The sequence below is a fragment of the Nymphalis io genome, chromosome 12 (genome assembly GCF_905147045.1).
Source record: "Nymphalis io chromosome 12, ilAglIoxx1.1, whole genome shotgun sequence".
Lineage (NCBI taxonomy): Eukaryota > Metazoa > Arthropoda > Insecta > Lepidoptera > Nymphalidae > Nymphalis > Nymphalis io.
This window is the reverse complement of record NC_065899.1, coordinates 2977698-2997273: the sequence shown is the minus strand read 5'-3', so window position 1 is coordinate 2997273 and position 19576 is coordinate 2977698. Positions and strand designations below refer to the sequence as shown.

The window sequence follows — 19576 nt, the reverse complement described above, 5'->3', positions numbered from 1 at the left end:
AGAATATCTGAAGAGTGGATGGTACCTACCCATACATGGACTTGTAAAAAGCCCAAGTAAAAAATAAACTTTATTAATGAAATGTCCTCCGGACTGATTTCGGCCACAGCGGCCATTCTCAAGAGAGATTAGCCAACTGCGCAGGACATATTATAGTAAACAAGTGTGCGGGAAACACAGGTGCACTCTCTATTCGCTAACTCTTATAATCCGATGGGACGACAATCCGACACGATCAAAATGAGTTCAGACGCAGGACCAACGGCTTTACGTGCTTTCCGAGGCACAGGAGTGTTCAAACTTTCAACTTCCAGACTTCGGGCTGTTACTGAGAATTTACGACAGAAAAACTTTTTAATGGCCGACCTGGCATTTTAATGTAGAAACTTAATATACAAACCATTATGATACTCTAATCTAATTTAAACAGTATCAATTTATTTGTCACGATTATAGCTTAGTCGGTGGAGAGTAATAAAAATCAAATTTCGAAATTATTAGAGGAAATCTAGAAATTATTTAAGCACTGTACTAAGTTGTACCTTTCCCATTAGATAAACTTTAGACATTGCGTACAGATTTATAGTTGAAAAACACGGTTTTCTACTCAAAATAATATTATCTCATGAACAAACAACGATATCAAAACCGTAGCCCATGTTAATATTTTGGAGTTTAAGATTCTGAACTAAATAGATACCACCACTTAACATCTCCTTTGAACATTAAGCACACAATCACATCTCAAAGTTTTGCTAAAATCGCTCCTTACACGCTTTAAGTTTTACTAAGTTACCAATCCGTCTTGTATGGAAATCTACAACTGCGGGCCAAAGTAAAAGAGACTCGGAACACCTTTGAAAGGAGATTCTACATCTAAACGCACTAATTTTCCTGGTCTGAGTCGTATCTTTCACTTTTAATATATGTAATAATATTTTTACGAAACACGAAGAAACTTAGGAGTACTCTTTATAAATCAAAAAGCCCTGAAAGCAGACATACAGCCAAATTGTATGTAAAATATGTTAATTTGAATGTCAACAAGGCGCGGAAGCACATAGCATACAAATTTGGTAGACCGTATCGTTTCCGAAGTTGCACAATTGTTTGGTCTACACCAATCTATATTCCTTTTCAATGAAATACGACTATAGACTTCTAAATATGGCAAAAAAAAGATTTGAGGGTTCGAGCCCAGTGGAATAATATATTCCAATGGATAATATACATAGTTTCGTTTTATTTCTAGAATGTCCGCCAGCGGCTGACGGCATGGAACGATTTGCTTGTCCAACCCCGGACAGACAAGGCCGCTATCGCTGTATCGATGATCACGTACTTTGCGACGGGTTCATCGACTGTCCTAACGGCGAAGATGAGGATCGACAAGCGTGCATGTTTTATAAAACGGTAAGTAACTTAGCCTGACTGTTCAAATATACAATAACCATGGCCCAGTGTATAGAACAGGCGGATCTGAACCGCACATTGTGTTTACCAATCAAGGCAAACACCACTGACTTATCACATGCTTATCTTGTGCTTATAATTCTTCTGGTGTTCGAGGAAATCCATATATAGGTACACTAACCCGATGTGGAGTAGCGTGGTTGAATAAGACCGAAAATGCTATCCTTAAATAGGTGAGAAATTTGCCCAGCAGTGAAACGTTTCCCAGGCTACTAATAAAATAAAATAAAACATGTATCATTTGGCTCCAAAATCAATTTTTGGCTTATCAATGGCTCAAAATTGACTGATAAGATATGGACACGCGTAAGATGATTTTTTAATATATAACTTCTTAAAAAAATATTATTTCATATCCTTGATATATTATCATTGGTACACTTTACCTGGATTCAACATTCGATCCTTAATCTAGATATCCAAATTAGATTGAGGGTTAATCCGCAGGCAACTGTGCACTTTGCTTAAGTGTAAGCTTGCGCAGGATAATTGCCTTGTAATTTCTAAAATTTAAACCCGGGATATAATTATTTCTATATACTAAATCAACTAAAATCCAGAAAAATGCTTCCGAAAAATGCAAGTAGTCCCGACCAAAAGATTTCAGAACACACCACCAAAGGGCACCAGAAAATTGATGACTCATAAAGAAACATGATCGAGACTTAAATTGGAAACGATTCATTCGATTATTTGAATCCACTGGGTATTTCTTGGATAATAAAATAATAAATATTTTTTTTTATATAATTTTGTATTCCTTTTTTTGTTAATATTATATAAATATTTTTCAGACGAAAGCCCACCTAGATGTTCTAGCCGACGCGCTCCTGCGGTGGGCGCGCGGTCGTTAAGTAAAGCATCCCTACCGGACCCTGAACCTGCAGAGCTGACCTTATTGCATTCCACCAGCGCTGCACAGATAGACTGACAATTAATCGGAAATGTGCAATCGCGTTCAGTGTATTCCCTCAAGAAATATTTGGACGCAACCAGTCATATTAACTAGGAAAAGCGATGATCGTAATGAAACATATCAAGTAGTGGTGCAATCTGACAAAACCATAACCACTTAAAGTGTAGTGTAAGGATTCCTTCAGCGGACTTATCCGAAACTGAAAACTTTAGGAACCGTTGAAAAGCGTGAGCGCGGAATGTACGAGTAACTAGTCATTGAGAGTGAGCTAGTAATGCGATCTGGTTTCGTCCTAATAATCTCTCTGCAGCTGATTTATTTCTCATTTCGTACCTTCTAGCACTTATTAAACTAAAATGTGAGACTGGTAGTCGACATTGTTAGTCGGTAGAACTTACATGATATACATAAATAAATATTTTAGAAATTATAATTCTTCATTTGACGAAAAATAAATGTTATTATGTATCTATCGTTAAAGTATTTATTCACTCAATCTATTTATTCTATATTAAGTTAATTCCTTATTATGAGGGTTGTAAAGTAAATAAGAGATCGGTAAATATGTGTATATAGCTAAACCTAATGAAATATTTGTGTTTCAATTATTCGGCCTATTTTTCGAAAACAGGCACCCTGTTTTCAATACTAAAATACTTTTGTGAGCAGTCACCGAATGCAAGATTTATTCTAATTTTGTCATATTTTTAATATGTTAGTATCATGAAGATAACCTTTGAAACGAAGCGACTTCATTCGGGCCGCTAATAATGTAATTAAATTATCCTATAAATTCTATACATTATCCATTATTTAAGTGTTTTGATAAATTATGTAGAATTTTAAATGAATAGCATAACAAGCTATGACTGAAGATCTCGTTATTATCATTTGCCGAAGAAGTCCTTGTTATTATATCGAGTCTGTAATGTTATTTCTTATTTATACTTACTTTTATAAATTGTAATATAAATTAATTTTATACTTTGCAATTCACAAACAACGCATTTATGTTTTAAGTTACCTATATAAAATAATATTTAACTCAAACAATTACTGTTTATGCATAAAACTATAAAATTCAATGGCGAACTTAATAAACATAAACTTATTCATTTAATAATAAAAAATGGTTTTTATATTTATTTAAACTTACTTATATAATTTAATTTAGTTCATAAATATACATATATTGTAAAATCAAAATTATAAATGAGCACTAATGTTTGCATCCTTAAAATATTTAAAGAACCTTAAAAATATTATTAAATTTATGTCAAATATATTAAATGTTATCTATATTAATAGTTTTAAAAAAAATGTGTAGAAAATATATTATATATCATAATACACATAAATATGCATAATATTATGGATTTACTTATAAAGATATTGTTGAATATAATGTAGTATAAATTAGGTCAGCATAGTCATTCTATTATTATAATTAATATTATAAAATCTAATGCACAAATAATTCGTGGTAGATCGTACGATGTATTTGCACCATATTTTTGTGAGTAGATTAGATTGATTTTTTTTTTAATTGATAGTATAATCTTTTTAGTGTGTAAGAAATTGTATAATCAATTTTAGGATAAAATTAAAGATAAACTATTATTACAATAATAAATTTAAAATCAATAAGATGCAAACTTTAGTTTAGCTATGACAAATCATTTTGTGATTAAGGAGGCACATCAAAACATGATAAATCGTTTACATAATAAATAAATGTAATTCCTCAAACCGTTATAGGTAAAAAATAAAGTTTTTAAAAATCAAATAAATACCGTAACAGTCTGATAGAACGAAAGTTCTTGAGCCATCAGTCTCTGCGGTATTTAAACTCACAATGCCATTTTAAAAAACTCAAACGGTTCAGTGTAAGTAAGCAATGTTTTGATGTATCACAAAATATTTGTCAAGCACAATGTAAAAAATAAATAAAAATCAAATTAATATATTTTAATTCTCGTAGTAATTATATTAAGTTGATTAACCATTTTTTTATTATTTATTAATATTATAGTGTCTTATATATTTTTTTTTGAAATTTTAATAATTTTGCTGATAAAAATATAAATAAAAAAAATGGTATAAGTAATTGTTATAAATGGCTGTAATTATTACGATTAACCACTTAATTTTATTTATTACGTTTTTATGTGAACAATATGTACTTTATAATACATTGCTATCATTTTATAAACATTGATATTATTTTCGCCATTGAATTAATCTATGCATGATATAATGTGTCAATTAAGTATACACTTTAATAAAAAGTTAACAAGCCGATTAAAAAATTGTGGAAACAGCATACAAGATTAATTATTTCTTCTTGTTTTATTTTTATGAGACTATTCGGCAACTCATTGTTCAATTACGTTTACTTAATAGTGTGACATAAATCACTTTAATCTTGTTTCCTAAATGTGTATGATTTATTAGGAATAAAATTAATGCTAATAAATATATTAATGTAATTGCACTCAAAATTTGCCTGTTTCGTATGTGCACAGCAATTTATTGTGATATTTTTAATATTATAGGTTAAGGTGCAAGTCATGATCTCAAGTATAGACTAAAATACACCTATCAATGTGATTATTAATTTATATACGTGTAACATGATACATTCGTGCAGGTCTGTATAAAATACGGGCTAATAGTGTTAATATTTAAGCTTGCGGACAGCCATGCAAAAGCCGATTAACATTGGTTATCGTTTTCTCAATTCAGCTACACTTTTATCATTTTCTATTAAAAAGCCATATCTGTTTAAGTTAAGTTTATATTTAAACAAATTGTCTTTTTGTCAATTTTATCTATATAAGATAGTAACATAATAAAAATCGATACAGCATTATTCAGTTTCTTTTAAATGAAGTCTTAATGGTTAGCTTATTCTGTATTTTACTTAAGCGTAACTCTGTGAAGTCTTTGCCTAGCTTTATTATAAGTATTTGTCTAAATAATGTTACAACTTGTGAATGTGATGCAAGCACAAAATGCAGTACGCACAGGCAAAAAATATACTGTACGTATTTATACGCTTGCTTTTGAAAATTTAAAACAGCCGCAAGTAATTTTTAAATATTGAAATGCTCATTAGTCAATCTCGGTTCGAATTACGTGTTAAATAAATATTCTTATAACATTTTCAAACACCTTCTCAAATGTATCTTACTAAAATCTCTACGCTCAATTAAGACAACTTTAAAGAACTTGTAAATCAATGAACTTTATTGTTGAAAAACCATATTTTTAGACACACTTGTAGTTGTTAACCTTTTTCTTTTCAAAATAGATTACGCATAACAGATTTACAGATTGATGTATGCAAACGTATATGCTATTTTCAACTGAAACAATTGTGTTATTTCATGAGCTGTTTTCAATAACACTGTTTAAAAAGGGCAACTATTTTTGTAGATACTTATATACGTTTGATTACCACTAGATAGAGATTAACAAATATTTTCTCATAATGTTATGTTTGCCAAAAAGACAAACAATAAATGTTACAGTAATGGCCATACAAAGTTAAGAAAAATATGCTGAAATTTTGAGACCATTTAAACTTCTACAGATTGATAACTGAATTTGTAAAGCACTATCTTTAAATTTTCTAAAATTTTTCACTCGGGCTACTCGCTTGACTCGCCTCCGTGAAAAATAGTCGGTCTGTCTATGTTTAATTAAATCCTAAAACCGTCACTGAAATCATTCCAGTCTACGTCAGACTCATATTCCGTAAGCGTAAACACATGATTTACTATACTCTTCGAGAACATTCCTAACTTTCAACAGTGTCATTGATGAGTTGCCTTTACAGTCGTAGAATATGTAAGCAACTCACGTGGCGTTTATCTTATAACGACTACGCTGTTTTTGTAGGCGTAATATACTTTTGGACTATTTATTATGTATTGTTAATTACTATATATGTTGTATTAAGATAAAAAAATCGAAAAATAAAAATAAATGTTAATAAATGCCTCAGCCAGATGAAATGTATTTTCTCTTTTTCCTTCAAAAATTGTAAACCTGTTTCTTTCTTTATTTCGATTTTTTTTATAAATCTCTGTGAGTGTGAATCCTCTTTAAACCAATCTCTAAATTTGTAATACTACTTAATATAGTTAACTGTTATACGAGTATTGAAAAATCACTAAAAATTTAAATAAATCATATTGAAACTAACAATGTACTTTATTAACTTCATATTTTTTCTAAAAGTGAGAGTAAAGGCAAAATATTATATATATATTGCATACATAAATAAAAATCAAATGCTGTTTTTCGGTAAGTGCATCACTTGAGAACGGCTGGACCTATTTTCGTTTTTCATTTCAAATATTCGTAATGTTCTGGATTAGTTCTATATGAAAAGAAAAAATTGAAAAAGTTACCTGAAAAAATCTCAAATTCGAGAAAATTTGAACGTATCTTTGTCTATTACGAGTTTAAAAGTTGCACAATAATTTATCTAGAAAATTAGCAGCTCACATTTGTATTGCATTGTACTCGTTAATCACCACACATTAAAACATTATGTACTCCAAATACCTATATTAGTAAATACAATTGTTATTGTCACATAATACACATAGACAACAGACATGGTTAGATACATACACTATCCCCGTATCTCTGGAATGTGCATGCTAGGTCCGGTGATAGATAATAATAAACTCACCTAAGATGAAAAAAATCTCTACTACGTCGATACGTAAAGTAAAAATATAGCCAATGTCACTCGGGATGACGTCATGAGACCCGTATATCCAAATTTGTTCAGGCATTTATAGAGGAGACAAAGGTTTTAGTGGGTATGAATCACACGGTTAGTAAAACATAGACTTTGGTGTAATAATAAGAGAGTTGTACTTTGTATGTTATAGATTGTTACATGTTAACTTTTTTTTCCGCATGTTTTTGGATAACAAATAGATATTTTGTTTCGCTACTCAAGTAGCGAAACAAACTTGACAGTTGTTGCGTTCACTGTTTTTTGTTCAATTTTCGCTTACTTTTATGTTAGAAAACGATTCTTATCCAGTAAAAAGGCCGAGAAATAATCCTTATCGAAAGTTATACAGTGGTGCATTGTCGTATTATTTCATGTTAAAGTGATAGCAAGAAGAAAATTGCCAGCGTGTGTTTTGACGTGTAAGTACGACTATTTTGTCTCTAAATATAGTTTGTCAGTGATGTTTATTTATACCATAGCATGACGGAACCTTGTATTGCATTAAAATCCTGAAGATAATATGAAATTCCAGTTTTTATCATTCATAACCAATAATTATTTATCATCTAAGTGCTGCTAGCGTCAGCTAAAAAAAGTCCTGATTTTCGATAAAAAACATCGACTCGTCGACAATGTAAGCAAATAAATATGGAGTCCAATAATAACCTAAAGTGCTTCGTTATATGTAAATAAGTTATTTTAATTTACTCGATCTTCTTTTTATAATTTTCTAACGACAACATTATTTAACATTCTTCATGAATTTATAATATTAGATTCCGAGTCAAAAGGTTAACATAGAAATATATGTGGCAACCATTCTTTAGTAATAATTTAATTGAGTGTTTTAGATTTCAACTTCTGGGGAGAATGCTAATCCAATACCATATAAAGATGCTGAAGTACTATTGATAACGGAAACAAAAACAAACAATGCAAAAGTTTTTGGGTGTAGTTGGAAAACTAAAAAAAAAATTAATTAAAAAAATTGTAATAAATATTAAAAAGTAAAATTTAATAAACTTATTTTGTTTTAATTAAATCCTGAAAATTATTTATCTCCCAAAACAGGGAATGCAGTTACTATGGCAACATTATACGCAACATTGATAAACTATCTCTGCTCAATCGCGGTTTCACGGCCCCTTGGTCTATTTGTTTCTCTGTCTACGTTTGCTAGTATCTTATTTTTTTATATTGCCTGTTATTTTGACATAATATAGACTATAGACTTCATAATCTGTTGTGTGAAAAACAAACAAGTCTCGTTGACGTTGACAGCCGACGAACTCTGACAAACCTTTGTTTTCATTTCCAAGGTTGTTAGCTGGAGCTTGATGAAGTCCGGTGTATTTAAAGTTAATAAAGCGGTCGCACTATCGTAGTAAATACATTTTTTAAAATGTCGACTTGCGAGTCTCAGAAGGCAGAAGCGTCTAAAGACAATGTTTCGACAAATTCTGTCGATGAAGGTTTGCCTAGAGAATTAAGCCAGTTGAGCCTTTCTAGTGCATCAAATCCAGATGAATTCCATTGTAATAAAGGACATTCCGAAACGACAATGAAAAATATTTATGGATACTATCAGTCACAAAAACTTTGTGATGTTGCGTTAATAGCTGGGGGATGCAGGTAAGGACAAGTTAATTCAACATAACGAGTTATTGTCTTTTAATAAATCGATAAACGTTTCTTTGTTTAGCATGTATATACGTAGCATTCATATTATTTCACTAATACATATTCGTTCAAGCACACTTCTATTTTTATATTTAGCATAATATTTGATTTTAATAAATCTGCATTCATCTTCATTTTTTGCAAATCCTAATATATAACTAACTACTAGTTATTATATTGTATATATAGCAATGAGCATTTCATTGCTAATTTAACAAGTTTAACTTTTGTAACAGGATTCCAGCACACAAAGTTGTATTAGCTTCTTGCAGTGAGTACTTTGCAGCCATGTTTACAGGCTCCCTAAGAGAAGCTCAGTCATCAGAAATAACTCTAGAACGAGTTGATTCACAAGCACTTAGATCACTTGTTCATTATTGCTATACAGGCATTATAGGTATTTTAACATTGATATAAATAATTTCCTTTGTTCTTTTATACATTATGCAGCTTAGTATCATCATTTCTCACATTTTATTTGCAGAGTTAAGTGAGGAAACAGTAGAGATCCTCCTGTCAACAGCAAGCTTACTCCAATTACATTCAGTTACAAAGGCTTGTTGTGATTTCCTTGAAAAGCAGCTGGATCCATGCAACTGTTTAGGGATTGCTTTCTTTGCTGAACAACAATCTTGTATGGGATTGCACAAAAGTGCTTTGGAGTATACATACCAACATTTCATGCAGGTCAATAAGAATATATTTAAATGTTAAGACCACTTGTGCTTGTGCCTTCATAGTATTATATAATTTAAATTCGACACTATCTTGTTTCTAATTTATACATAGTGATTTCTTAATTTTTAGGTTGTTAAACACCAAGAGTTTCTTAGTTTGCAATCTGAACAACTATCTAATTTACTAAAATCAGATGATCTCAATGTCGTAACTGAAGAAAATGTGTTTGAAAGTCTTATGGCATGGGTACAACATGACCATGAAAATAGACAAGGCTATCTACCCTCATTATTAAAGTTAATAAAATTGCCCCTACTGTCATCAGAGGTAATTTCATAATATTTTTTACTAATTTCGTTGCATAACATAATAGTCCAGTTAATTTTAAAATATAAATGAAAATATATTTAAAATAAAATATATGTACATGGAAAATATAATAGCAATGTACATAATAACAATTTCAATAGCAAAACATAATTGCCATTTAAGACTGTACATTATACTTATAAGGTTAAATGATTTTGTTATGGTTCATTACATTGTAATAAGATGCTATGATTAATGATTCAAACATTCCCTTTCAATAGGTAGATTTTTCCATTTACTCATTCAATACTTTAAGGCTTGATAATTATTATAAATAACAAGTTATTCTTGAAAATAAAACAATTCTAAAAAAAATCTTTAATGAAGAAAAAAATAACGGCTATTATGAGGATTTTGAATATTACACAAAATAAAAACACATATTTCGTACATCTATTAATATTTTTACATATTTCAGTATTTGATTGATAAAGTTGAACATGCATGCGGTGAAGTACCCGAATGCCAGCCGCTTATAATGGAGGCTGTTAAGTGGCATTTATTGCCGGATAGGCGATCAATGCTATTCTCTCATAGAACAAGACCACGTACATCAACCATTGGAAGGCTTCTTGCTATAGGTGGCATGGACGGCTACAAGGTGATGGATAACATTTTATTTCTCTTTTACGGTTCATTCTGATTACAAAATTGTTGCATTTTTTTTTCCTGAAAAAAGCCGGTATTGACAATACCATAAAGTTATGTATATTCTACCAAGAAGCCGAAAAGATTAACTATAATAATAATGGCTTGTCTAAGTATGATTTACCATTTTATACAAATACATTCTCAAAGCTTATGTATATCTATATGTTATTATTAGTTTTATTATACATAATAATATATAATTTTGTTTTTTTTTTTTTTGTTATTATACATAAATTCAGAGTACAGCGTCCTTTAAGAAAAGTCATTATTTATTAAATGTGAGACTAATGCAGTCAATCCATAGACCCTGTTTTATCTTCAATCAACACAAGCAACACCCAAACCAGTAAGTAGCAACACAAACAAAGAAAACCTCTTGCCTTAATAATCTTAAGATTGTAATCTTTATATTTTTAGGGTGCAAGTAACATGGAGATGTATGACCCAAGGACGAATTCTTGGACACCATTTATGAGAATGGGAGCTCGACGGCTGCAGTTTGGTGTAGCGGTTTTGCAAAACAAACTTGTCGTGGTTGGGGGAAGAGATGGACTCAAAACTCTTAATACGGTATAATGTTCAAACCTACATTTACTAATTAACTAGTGACCAGCCTCATATATCTCAGTCATTAGCCTGTGCCTTTTAAAAAGTAGCGATTGCATCAGACATACATTATTTTCGTACAAGTTTATCGATTGAAACAGGACACTCCTTGATAGCCTCCGACTTTATCAAATGTCACATAATATGCACAAAGTATTTATAAATTGTATAGATCTTCCTCATGAATTAATATCTATTGGTGAAAATAGGCAAAGTCGAGATGGCCCAGTGGTAAGAACGCGTAAATCTTAACCGATGATCGTGGGTTCAAACCCGGGCAAGCACCACTTAATTTTCATGTGCTTAATTTGTTTGAAGATCACTGCCTAATTAATGATCGTCAGTACGGGTTTCGACCAAAACGGTCCACAGGTGATCTTCTAGCGTACGTAACACACCTCTGGGGTGAAGCTATCGACAAGCATGGAGAATCGTTGGCTGTCAGCCTCGATATCTCCAAGGCTTTCGACAGGGTCTGGCACAGAAGTCTTCTCTCCAAGCTACCGGCATATGGTCTGCCTGCTCAGCTATGCACCTGGATTGCCAGCTTCCTACACAAGCGTAGCCTTCGTGTTTTAGTAGATGGTTGCGCTTCACAATTCTATGTAGTGAATGCTGGGGTCCCCCAGGGATCTGTGCTATCTCCCACACTCTTTCTTTTGCATATCAATGATATGCTCTCCCTTGGGAACATACATTACTATGCAGATGATAGTACAGTGCATGGTGGATACCACGGACGCGCAGTGGCTGGGCGGGCGGAAACTGAGGAGAGGCGGGAGAATCTTGTCATTGAACTCGATAGGACGTTAGAGCTCATCGCCAAATGGGGCTCTGATAATCTTGTTAAGTTTAATGCCAAGAAAACACAGGTATGCGCTCTCACGGCGAAAAAGTCAACATTTTCCCCTCTTCCCTCCCTCTGTGGTACTCCGCTGGTGATGCAAAGCAAAATCGCCATGCTGGGGATTGACGTTCGCTGCGACCTTAGTCCAAGGGATTACATCGAAGCTGTTATAAAAACAGTTTCACGGAAACTCGGAGTTCTGAACAAGGTGCGGCGCTTTTTCACGCCTCAACAACTGTGCCTGCTGTACAAAACACAGGTACGGTCTTGCGTGGAATATTGCTCGCACCTTTGGGATGGCTCCGCTAAGTACCTACTTGAGGCCTTGGACCGGTTGCAGCGACGTGCCGTACGCATTATTGGCGACGTAAAGGTCACAAACACCCTTGAACCTTTACAATTGCGTCGTGAGATAGCAGCACTGAGCGCTTTCTATCGACTGTATCACGGCGAGTGCTCTGAGGAATTATTCTCTCTAATCCCTGCTTCCCCCTTCCTTCTTAAGTCCACGCGAGCTGGTTCTCGATGTCACCGCCTAACTGTGACATCAATTCCATCGCGTACAAAGAAATTTGGCAACTCCTTTCTTTGTCGCACTTCCAAAAAATGGAATTCCTTACCAGCTCACGTGTTCCCCTCCTCTTACAACCCGGGTTCCTTCAAACGAGGCGTGAAGAGGCATCTTGCGGGCCGGCAAGGCGAAGGCGGCTAGTGCAGAACGTTTTTCCCGTCTGTACTGGCCGTCGTCGCGTTTGGACTCTACTACCACTTACCATCAGGTGGAGTAGAGACATTTGCCCTCCCGGCGAATATAAAAAAAAAAAAAAAATTGTGATTATAATTCATCTCGTGCTTTAACGGTGAAGGAAAACATCGTGAGGAAACCTGCATGTGTTTCACTGAAATTGTGCCACATGTGAGCAGCGCGGTGGAATAAGCTACAAACCTTCTCAAAAAAAACGAGAGGAGGACTTTAGCCCAGCAGTGGGACATTTACCGGCTGTTACGGTGAAAATAGAATGGAAATCCACTCAGTAGCTTCTAGGATTTATGATTAGTAAATATATAAAGACAAACGCTCCGGAGGAGTATATAAATAATTATATATAACATAACATAAGTATAGGTTTATATACTAGTATAGTATGGCTGTGGTCAATATTAATCTTCTTGCTTTTTACTTTTTACTCATTTCTAACACGAATTCAAAAGTTTCGCTGCTTTTCTTTTATAATAAATAATAAAAATTACTATAATTTTACATGTTCACATATTAAAGTACAGATAATAATTTTTTCTGTTTTAAATTGAGAACTTAAGTAGATACAAATCAACATTATTACTTCGTAATGATATTTCGTTATTGGGAATGGCCTAAGTATTTTGGACGAGATAATTTATCATAGTTATTTTATTTGAATCTTTGAATATAGGTAGCTAACTTGAGATATTATAAAAATATTTCTTATTTATGTTTAAAAATCCGTAGAAAGTAGTACGAATCGTCGAAGTAATATAATCAACAGTGCACGGAACGGACATCGGGCGATATCTTGTATATTTCGTCACGTCTTTAATATACAGACCGTAGAACCCTTTCATGTAACGCGTCAGGGATACGATACGTTCATACATAATATATATGTTAAGCCGTTATTCAATACCGTTTGCTTAAATATTTGTTTGCTTATCTTTTTATACTGACGATGTAATGTCCTGACCTGACTTAACTTGGATTATTGGCCTTGGCTTGGCTGTGAGCTGTTCTTAAAAAAGACTAGCCAACTGCGCAGAACGCATATTGCACAAGTGTATGCGGCAAACACAGATGCGTTCTTTATTCTCTCACGCTCATAATCAGATAGGAAATCTGTAACGACCAAAAAGAGTTCAGGCACAAGAGTGTACACACTTCCAGACTCCGGGCTAGTGAGTTTCTTTTGGACCGAAAACCCAATAACCTTTTATCGGCCCGACTCGGATTTGAACCCAGGACATCCGGGTCTGGGGTCTAATATGTTAGCCACTGAACCAACGAGGCAGACGATATTATTTATTTATTTGGATCTCCAACAGTACAACTGTCGACATAACAGACATTCAAAACACGCTTTACATTAACTTAAAACTAACTACGCACAATCGATTACAGGAGAACACACCATTCCCAAATACAATTACAAAAAGAGGTAACAAAAAATACAAATCAAAAAAATAAAAACGGAAATAAGAAATATGTAAATAAAAAACAGGACCGAAACGTAGTAACTAATTAAATTTTAAAACAAATCAACATTTTATACTAAATAAATATAAATATATTATAAACAAGTTATGTGTTAAAGACAGCCTACTTGCAACATACATAATATGCCCTCCATATTATGTATGTTGCAAGAATGCACGCGACCATAGATCGTTAACTGAATTGGCTTGTGTAATAATTTCCATTCGCATTTGTAGACGTTTCCAGGAAGTTGACTAGAATATAACACACCTATAACTTTCAAAATCAAAATCGTAATAAACTTTACTCGTCATTATTATAAAAAAATACCAAGCATCGTCGTTTGGAAATGTAGATTTTGTAGAATCGAGATGAACGAATTCAAACTTGAATAATTATACTCTTTTATATGGACTATGCGTGCGTTCAATATTTGAAATTAAAATTTTATGTATCTTGTAGAAAGGCAATGAATATTTTAAACTAAAGACCATTGTATGCTCTATGAATATTTTATCAAATAAATTGACTTATTTCTTTATCCTTTATTGCACACAATAATAAAAAATTTTTTGTCAAATTAATAGAAAAAAAAATAATAAAAAAAATTTATATACCTACCAACAAAGTTTCGTGTCTATGCTGTAGAATCAGAACATGCTTACCATAAAGATGCATTGTCATCGAAACTAAACCAACTAAATATAAATCTAAAATTCCCTAGGATAAGAGGGAGCTGTTCAAATAATTCAGCTTATACGATTTGAGCTAAACAAACATGCATTGCAAGTGAAATAACTTGTAGTGCATTACATAGCCGAACTATTAGCAAATCGCATGGAATATGTAAATCAAAAGTTTCTTTGTCTTACTGCTATTGGAATAGAATAATAAATAATTATACGTTCATATAATTATTTATTATTAATATTTCTTGGTTCTTATACATATATTTGTTCAGTTCTAATGTATGAAGTAACAAAAGTAAAAATATTATAAAATGATAACAGGTTGAGTGCTTCGATCTGACGTCACTGAGCTGGAGTACGTTAGCCCCGATGAACACGCATCGCCACGGCCTGGGAGTGGCCGTGCTCGGCGACGGACCCAACTGCCCCATTTACGCCGTAGGGGGACACGACGGATGGATTTACCTTAATTCTGTGGAGAGGTATTTTTGAAATTGTCACAGCTCGTGTTGCATTTTAGACTGACAAATTACTAAAAAATATAATTTAACTTAAAAATATTCATAATATATGAATACCTATTTCGATTAGTAGTATATATGTTTTTCGCACCAAACAAACGTAAAATTTGTGCTAGGGGTAAGGATCGAAGTCGCGGCTAGGTCTTCGCTAGGCACTCGGAAGCCAAGTTATTGAAGTCTCTGTTTCATGCCATTGAGATCGAGCTTACTAACGACACAAGTGTGATCGCACGTAAAGCATACAAGACGAAGGGTAACGTTGGCGCGTGCAGGTGGGACGCGTGCTCGCGCTCGTGGACCATCGTGTGCCCCATGGCGGGCGCGCGCAGCACGTGCGGCGTGGCGGCGCTGCGGGGCCGCCTGTACGCCGTGGGGGGGCGCGACGGCGGCGCCTGCCTGCGCTCCGTCGAGTGCTACGACCCCGCCACCAACCACTGGACCAACTGCGCGCCCATGACGCGGCGCCGCGGCGGCGTCAGCGTTAGTATACCCGCTCGCTCATCATCATCATCATCGTCACCCTTTTCGCGTCCACTGCTGGACATAGGTCTCTCCAATGACATGCCACTGAGCTCGATTATCAGCTGCCGATCTCCAACCGCTGCCAGCCACCTTGCGTATATCGTCACTCCACCTAGCTGGAGGGTGTCCTACGCTACGCTTGCCAAGGCGTGGTCTCCACGCCGGAACACGTCTACTCCAACGGTCGTCGGTTCTGCGATCCAGCCCACTGCCACTTCAGCTTACTAATCCTTTAAAACTCGCTCGCTACTGAGATGAAACCTATCATTCCTGTTTTAATATGTGTTGCTATTGTTTAAATGTGATCTCGCCTGTACTCATTACTGTGAGCGTAATGAGTTAGCTGTCACATTGGGTCGAGCGAAGTACCTATCGGCAGGTGTGCGCGGCGGGCGGGTACCTGTACGCGCTGGGCGGGCACGAGGCGCCGGCCAACACGGTGGGCGGGCGGCTGGCCTGCGTGGAGCGCTACGACCCCGTGACCGACTCATGGATCCTGCTGGCGCGTCTCTCCTACGGCCGGGACGCCATCGGCTCCTGTCTGCTGGGCGACAGGATCGTCGCCGTCGGTAAATATGACAATATATATTATTCTATACTTATGTTGTCTTGATATGAAGAAAAATATATTTCTGCTATCACTCAATGGCGCATGAACTGCTACTTCGATAGATTCAGATAGGCTTATGGTAGTTTATATACCTCTAAAGTAAAAGTAAGGAAGGTAAGAACCTGATGGACAAAGTTGAATATTTCTAACTAACACTAACGTAGTAATCATTTTAAAAAGTCGAAGTAGGCGAAGCAGTTATTTAGTCACATTTTTTACATCCTATTTTAAAATCAGACTTCTTATCGACCGAAGCTTTCTTTTAACTATCACACATTAGACTTAAGGGAACGACAGTCTTCGACAAAGTTTGTTTTTACATACATATCTTAAACGAGACAATAAGAGTGTGCGTGGCGCGTGGCAGGCGGGTACGACGGCGTGCAGTACCTGTGCGTGGTGGAGGTGTACGACGCGGAGGCCGACTGCTGGCGCAAGCTGGCGCCGCTCAGCACGGGCCGCGCGGGCGCCGCCGTGGTGGCCGTGCCGCCGCCGCGCAACCTGTTCTGATACGCGCACCACCAGCTCGTCGTGTACGTCGTCGGCTGAGCGGCGCCAGGTGAGGCGGCGGGCTTCCCCCCCCCGACGGGCTTACGACTCGATGTGCCTGTTTGTCTACAATTTTCTATACAAAACTTTTCAAATATATTTCTTCAATTTCCATCCGTTATTCAGGTTACATATCGAATACCTGCCATTTTAAAAACAAACTACGATGGGTAACTTGCTCTAGGGTCGCCGGTTAACATTCGCCCGATCGAAAATCTTAATCATTTTCTACGTGCTGTTAGTTCCTAATCGGTAATTTTGTAACTAATATAACATTCTCACTGGTTGTTTCGTAGCAAACGTTATTACATCATAAACGGTTTGAGAAAATGAAAATGAAAATTTTCGATTGGGAAAATGTTTTTTTTTTTTTTTAATTAGTCACGCTTTTGAACACCTACAGACGCCTGAAGTGTATAACTATATATTTTCTTAGAAAGTATACATTAAAGCATATAAAGTTCTAGGTAATTTAACAAAGATCGTGAGGAACTCTCGAATTAAATTTATTGGACTGGAACTCTTTGAAAAGGAATAACTCGTTATCTGACTATACAATATACCTTTGGTCTGCTTATATCATATCTTATAGGGCGAAAGGTACATTTACCGAAAGGTCTACTGCAGAGCTAAGTATAGAGATTGAAAACTGCAAAGTAAATAGTTTTGTATTTTTATCAAATGTAATTAATCGTCTCTCTCGAAGTTATATTTTCTACATTTTATGAACGTGAATACGTTGATAAAACGCCGATTCATCACATCATTGTGATTTTTTATTACGGATAGTCTATATTGACGTTTTACTAGTATTATATAGATAAATTTGAAAATGTATTCATTGCAAATGAGTATTTTTCTATGCATTTGAATTTTTTTTTTGTGTTTTTAGACTATAAAATAAATCTGATAATGTATTAACGCAATAGCGATCATGTTATGTACTGATCAAATTAATAATTTAAATTAATCGTCTGGACGTTCTATTTTTATTTTATTTCTTGTCACTTTAATTTTTTTTTTAAGTACAATAGACACCGAAATTATTTAAATAAAACTTGCACAATTTAATAAATTATTTAAACCAATGTAATCGTTCAACTCAGTGTTTTCATATAATTTGAAAGCATAATTATATTATCATTTTAATAATTGTAATATAGTGTTCCGATATATATATATATATACATTTACACTCAAGATTTATTTCCACTTTATCAGAAAGAAACTAATTTTATGGGTAGCGGGGAAGTACAAGAGCTAAGTACAAGCTTGTTTCATTCCAAATTTCATCAAAATCGGCTTAGTGTTTTAGCTGTGAAAGCGTAACAGAAAGGGAATTATTTTCGCATTTATAATATTAGTATACATGAATGAATTATAATGAAAACGGTAACTGATCGAATACTGCCGTTCATTAACTAAAATTGCAAGGAAAATAATGCGCATTAAATGCAACGGATATGTCATTATTTTAAGGTCACCAGTCTATTCGACGAATTGGATTGTTAGGAATTAACTGCCTCACCTACAGTGGCTATCTTATAAATATGCAGATTCTCGGGATCTAGGTTCGATATCCAGGTCGGTTTTTTGGTCAAGAATTTGTCATTAGTATCCCGAAGTTCTGAATATGACTCTAAATTGTTTCGGAAAGCAAAGAAAAGCCAACACATCGCTGACGACATTTTTTTGGTGTTAGTTTAAAAATATTTAATATTAAAATACAGTGTTCTATATTTATATTTTGTAAATAAATACAGTTAGATTGTTAAGGTCTGTTTTTTTGAAAAAATACATAGATTAAAGAAATAAACGAACAACTCGTTCCCGCCTATGCGCACTCCCCTCGGTGACAAATGATTACTTGAACCACAAACAATTTGCACCATTTATCCGGTTGCCGGATATTCGCCGTTCCGACGGACAGCAATGCCGGATATACACTATCCGACCAGAGTTCCTTCCCTTAGAACTAAATTAATTCTAATTATACTATGCTATTGACATATTTTTATTTTTTTCAATGGATATGGAGTCGAAAATTATCATAGTTTAATATATACGTATATATATGTCAGCGTATGATATCAAAGTAATGTTTACTAAGTATTATTATCGTATTAGTATAATGATTCCGTTTATTTTGTTATTAATTTGCTGGCGAAGATATATTGACATTGTACTAAAACATTAACAGGCTGTTACTGTTACTAAAAATATTTTTCACTCAATACTTGAGACACGATCAGCGCGCAACTTATTTCAACTTGTACATCATATCGTGCAACGTTTTGCGTGCTGTTGTCTTATAAGCTTTGTTTCTTGCGTCTCTGGGTTTTTAATGTATATTGTTTCGTGGTCATATAAATTTATATTTGGGATGATATTAGCAGGAAATGACCCATTTCGTAGAGGTTATAAATGAAGCTCGTTGTTCAAGCTCAGCATCGGTGTATTATCTATATGATGTAACACG

The 19576-nt window shown here is 34.4% G+C and overlaps 2 protein-coding genes across 4 annotated transcripts in view; both read left to right on the top strand.

The window, feature by feature from the left end:
• The window catches only part of LOC126772269 (uncharacterized), a 47233-nt gene extending 44303 nt beyond the window's left edge, over positions 1–2930 (top strand). Inside the window, exons 2-3 of the mRNA XM_050492560.1 lie at positions 1253–1413; positions 2268–2930. Of these exons, the coding sequence (XP_050348517.1) occupies positions 1253–1413; positions 2268–2327 (221 nt within the window). The 3' untranslated portion in view covers positions 2328–2930. The remainder of the gene's footprint in view (positions 1–1252; positions 1414–2267) is intronic.
• A 5486-nt stretch (positions 2931–8416) lies between these two features.
• The window catches only part of LOC126772183 (kelch-like protein 5), a 343872-nt gene continuing 332712 nt past the window's right edge, over positions 8417–19576 (top strand). Inside the window, exons 1-11 of one of the 3 annotated variants that reach the window (XR_007669631.1) lie at positions 8417–8780; positions 9065–9225; positions 9313–9515; positions 9636–9833; positions 10294–10476; positions 10831–10872; positions 10944–11096; positions 15217–15377; positions 15689–15896; positions 16318–16507; positions 16916–17349. Coding sequence is in view for 2 of the 3 variants with exons in the window: in XM_050492409.1 (XP_050348366.1) it covers positions 8551–8780; positions 9065–9225; positions 9313–9515; positions 9636–9833; positions 10294–10476; positions 10831–10872; positions 10944–11096; positions 15217–15377; positions 15689–15896; positions 16318–16507; positions 16916–17058 (1872 nt within the window). In the remaining variant the exon portion in view is untranslated. Of the gene's footprint in view, positions 8781–9064; positions 9226–9312; positions 9516–9635; positions 9834–10293; positions 10477–10830; positions 10873–10943; positions 11097–15216; positions 15378–15688; positions 15897–16317; positions 16508–16915; positions 17453–19576 lie in introns of those variants that run through there. The other 2 variants (XM_050492409.1, XM_050492410.1) reach the window with 2 other exon arrangements.